The 4,936-nt window shown below is 39.5% G+C and overlaps 1 protein-coding gene across 1 annotated transcript; it reads left to right on the top strand.

Annotated features, from left to right (window-relative positions):
* The first annotated feature begins 1,033 nt into the window (after nt 1-1,033).
* Nucleotides 1,034-3,111, top strand: LOC122139720. Its single transcript, XM_042738835.1, has 2 exons — nt 1,034-1,461; nt 1,540-3,111. The coding sequence occupies exon 2, from the start codon at nt 1,541-1,543 to the stop codon at nt 2,354-2,356; it is 816 nt and encodes a 271-aa protein (XP_042594769.1). The 5' UTR covers nt 1,034-1,461; nt 1,540; the 3' UTR covers nt 2,357-3,111.
* The last annotated feature ends 1,825 nt before the right edge of the window (nt 3,112-4,936 follow it).

Raw genomic sequence — 4,936 nt, 5'->3', positions numbered from 1 at the left:
ACTGTTGTTATGTCCGACAAGACATGGTGCTCTCACGCCACACATCATGTTCTCACGCAGTAAAAAATAAATTACAGAGCAGGTTACTTTAGGTATTTAAGAACTTCAAACAATACCATTTTGCCACTCTTTAATGTATTGTGAAAAAAAAACAAAAAAAAAAACAGTGCAACAAATTCCCTAACCGTGCTATGCAAGGTCATCCTGGGTCATAGCATCAATTTTGTTAATAGATCAACAAAATAAATGCAGACGAACCCACCATGAAGCTTAACGGACACAGAGATTGCATGCTTATCTCAATAATGAATGAGTGTTTGAGAGATCTTTATATAGAAATACACAGCTGTATTTAACTGTTGTCTCTGAGGAAAACACCACATGCTCGACCATCACAGTTAAAGTTATAAGACGCATTACATGTCAAGAGCACTTGTGTTTATTTTTTTGCTGTAGCTTAACAAGATCCTTGATATAAACACCCACTACAGTTCATATGACGAAGGCTGAATGTGTGAATGTAAACAGAGCAGACATGCTCGCAGAAGCTTCATTACCATACAGGAGAATTCTCAGAGGCGCAAGGATATACGTCTGTGGAGAGACTGCAGGTTAATTTCGTTCACGTCAGGTTCAACTTAGAGTGAGACAAGTTTTGTTGCATTGCCGTGACTCAGTTTTATAATATTTTTGTGTGTGTGTGAATTACAATAGTTTTCTTAGTTTGGCCCATCATGCATCACTGCCTCCAGATCTACTGAGTTACACAATTTATCTGTTTGCTATAAAAACTATATTTAATGAATAGTTTATTTTAAATGTAAAATGATATTAGTGGTGATGGCCAGCTATGTCATTGACCACATCTAATAATTTATTCTAAAATTAATTTAAAAATAAATTTATACCTAAATAGATTTAAATATACATTTTTGTGATGGCTATTGTGAATAATTAAACTATTGTGATGTTTTTCATTTCATTTTTTTATATATAGTAAGTATGTAGTAAACTACATTTTAAAGTATTTGTCTTTATCATGGATATTCTGAATTATCATTGCTACACAAATACTCATATGTACATTTGTGCAAAAAATAAATAAAAAGAAAAAATAAATAAAAATATTAAGACAACTAAGTGTTAGACTCTGTTCCTGTCTTGTGTTGTGTTCTCCTCCCTCACATGCTCCATGACCCAGTTTTCCCACGTTTAATAATGTTTTATTAGTTCCAGGTGTGACTCGTCATCCCATCATCTAGTTATGTGTATTTAAATTGTTTCCTGTTTTTAGTTCTCTGTCCGGTGTTGAACATCTTCATGTCCATCAGTGTTTGTATCCCTGCGGTTTTGGTTTTATTAAAGTCTATATTGAGCATATCCTGCATCTCCACGTCTCCTTGTTCCCTTGCTCCTTGCTCCTTGAGAAACTGTGATAGAACACTGGACCGAAACAGTATAGTAAGCGGTGCCTCTTCTCCCCATTTTGTTTCCTCATTTTTTAAAGTCTTTTTATTTCCCCTTGTTTTCTTCCCGCAGCATGGAAATAGCCACTCGCTTCTCTGCACTAGCACCAAAGAGATCTCCTCTTTGTGGAGTGGGTGTGAGAGTTCTGCGGGATCGCCGCAAAAACAGCACTGGACTATGCCATGCTAAACTCTCTGTTCTGGATAGAGGCCAATTACTATCGCCCCGTGGTCCTCCAAGACACCACAGGACTGAGCTGGAGGGAAGGGATCCTCTGGTGTTTGGAAAGCATCCAGTCCCGATCCAGAACCAGCCTGCCGCCCGTTCCCGAGTCAAGTCCGCCGAGAGGGCTCCAGTCCCCAATTTTAGTGCAGAGAGGATTCCAGTCCCTGAGTCTAGCACAGAAAGGGCTCCAGACCCCATGTCCAGCCCAAGGAGGGCTCCAGTCTCCAAGTCAAGGGCCACAGTTCCCGAGTTAGGCCTACAGAGAGCCTCTGAGGCCGACATTCTCCCCATGGATTTTTTATTTATTTTTTGGGTGGGGGGGATTAGTAGGGGTCCATCCGTGGAGGCTGGGCCGAGTGCCGAGCTCTGCTATGACCTCCTGAACTGTCTACTCTGCCATGGCTTCCTGAACTCCCTGCTCCACCATGACTTCTTGAACTGTCTGCTCCACCATGGCCCCCAGAAACTGCCTGCTCCGCCATGGTCCCCTGAGTTCCTTGCTCCGCCATGGCTTCCCAGTCTGCCTGATCTGCCATGGCGCCTCAAACTGCCTGATCTGCCATGGGTCCCGGAGTGCCCATGGACGCACCTTCCGGGAGGAGGGAGTAATATCAGACTCTGTTCCTGTCTTGTGTTGTGTTCTCCTCCCCCATGTGCTCCATGACCCAGTTCTCCCTAATGTTTAATTATGTTTCATTAGTTCCAGGTGTGTCTCGTCATCCCATTGTCTAGTCATGTGTATTTAAAGTGTTTCCTGTTTTGAGTTCTTTGTCCAGTGTTGAACGTCTTCACGTCTGTCAGTGTTTGTATCCCTGCTATTTTGGTTTTATTTAAGTCTATGTTGAGCATCTCCTGCGTCTCCACGTCTCCTTTTTCCCTTGCTCTTTGAGAAGCTGTGACAGTAAGTTGATACACTGCAGATATTTTATTCAGCTCAACTCAAGGTGCTTCAGTACAGTCTGTGCTCTTTGCTAATGCAGACGGGCAAATGGGTGCAAGTTTAAAAAAAGTGACAGCTACCATCAGAGATAAGGTAATTGAAATGAAAAAAAATGCATATAAAACCTTCTCAGAGCAAAGTAGGAGCCACAGACACTTTCTGCAGGGAAGCCCTTTCGTTGTTACAGCAGTTCCCCTTTCGATGCCTCTTATATTTCAGTCCATTGTTACTTTCGTATTTTCATGTCACATCAGCCCCACTTGACTTGGAAAAGTGGCTGGAACTCAGATCCATCCCATTAAAAATGCATTATCCAACTCCCTCCAAAGCATTATCCACTGAGTACTGCTGCAAAGCCACTGCCAACACCACTGAACAACACAGTCTGAACATATAGCTTACATTTGGCCTGAAATATGAGAATGAGAAAATTGAACATCGGTATTATGGAAAATATTCCTCATCATAATATTGCATTTGTTATAACCCTTGCGGAAAAGTACTATGATGATATTGTAGTATACAGCATTGGTATCATATGGTAATACCAGGGTACATTTATAGCCTACATATTATGGTACTGAATGACTATATGCACACATCATACAGTACACGCTTTAGAAAAAAGGGTTCTAAACAGCACAAAATTGGGGTTCTTCAGGATGATATGGTATATATATAGAGCTGTTACTACATGTGAAGAACCTTTAAAAAAAAACACCTTTTTTTAAAGTGTACTATATACAGTTGTCATGTTCAAAGATGGAAATGACCAGCTAGTCAAGCAGCTGGTGGAATGATAAATTCTGCTAATTAACCAGTTTGAGATCAAATTAATGTCAGTTTCTTACTGTGAATATTAAACGTCATCTGCGAATTGATTAGCTGTTTATTCTCTGTTAAGCTTTATTTTCTAGCTTTTTTTGGTACTAGAGCATATGGTATGCAAATGGTCACTTTTCAAAAACGGTACTTTAATTCTCTTAAACTAAAAGACATAGTATTAAATTTGTATGAAAGATTGTGCTACACATTAGCTTTCTTATTTTGTTCAAGAGCATGAGCTGTCCATATATCATACTAACAAAGAACTGTGCTTCTAAGCACATGTTGAGGGCCATAGCTCCAACTTCAGTATTTGGTGACGCTGTTTGTGAATGTTAGTTGGAAATATGGATTCAGCAAACACCAAATTACTGAACTATGTTGGTAAAGACAGAACTTACCACCATAGTTGGCTAACAATGCTTTTGGGAAACACACCCCAAAATGGTTGTATCAAGTAAAAAGGGCTGATATTATGGTCCCTAGACTTGTTTGGGGCCCTTTTCATTTCAAGTCTATGAGATTTGTGCCATTGGAAGTAAAAATGATAAATTCACTCACTTAGAAAAGTAATATAACTTCTCTCCTCACTAGCACAAATGGCACTGGATGAGGTATGATTTTAAAACATCTTTTCAAACTCATCAGGTGTTGGTATATATATCCTTTTTGGCCATAGGCTTAGCTGTTTAATTCATATACCAATTTCAGGTGCAGATTATGTTGATGATTTATTGTATATCATTGGGATTTTCAAAAATGGAAATTCTATAATTACTCACCCTCATGTCGTTTCAAACCCATAAGCCCTAGTTCATCTTCGGAACACAAATTAAGATATTTTTGATGAAATCCGAGAGCTCTCAGACCCTGCACAGCAAAGACAACAAAAACAAAGACTTTATTTAACAATTCTTATCCTCCTCATCCCGTCTGCTGTGGCGCACTGCCATGTGAAGAGTATCACGATGCATGCTCTTGCTTCCACATCATTTAAACAACACATGCCCATGGCGCTGCTGCTTATGTTAACATGCACATGTGTCAGCACTATTTTACAGACTATCTGACTATTTTACCCATGTCCTTGCTATGTTTCTGGACCTGGGAACATTTCAGTTATATTGCTGTCTATGCAGGGTCTGAGAACTCTTGAATTTCTTAATTTGTTTTACTAAGATGAACAAAGGTCTTACGGGTTTGGAACAACATGAAGGTGAGTAATTAATGACAGAATTTTTTTCATTTTTGCTTACACTAGCATCTACACAAACAACCACACAAACACTTGGATATGATAAGATCTGATCAAGAAAGTTAATGTTCATTTTCTGGTCTTTGTCAATTCACAGCACATTTGTCTTCTGCCTGGTGCGAGATAGCTGCTTCTTCAGATAAATCAAGCTGTTCAAAAGGATGTGTGCTGATAAGGCTTTTTGGGCAAGCCAGGTTTTAATTAGCACATGGTTTACACTTAGT

Source organism: Cyprinus carpio, chromosome B15 (assembly GCF_018340385.1).
Source record: "Cyprinus carpio isolate SPL01 chromosome B15, ASM1834038v1, whole genome shotgun sequence".
NCBI lineage: Eukaryota > Metazoa > Chordata > Actinopteri > Cypriniformes > Cyprinidae > Cyprinus > Cyprinus carpio.
This window is presented reverse-complemented; position numbering and strand designations above follow the sequence as displayed.

Bases quoted from the DNA above. Each gene is read 5' to 3' on its own strand.
- LOC122139720 (XM_042738835.1), top strand. From the start codon at position 1,541: ATGGAAATAGCCACTCGCTTCTCTGCACTAGCACCAAAGAGATCTCCT.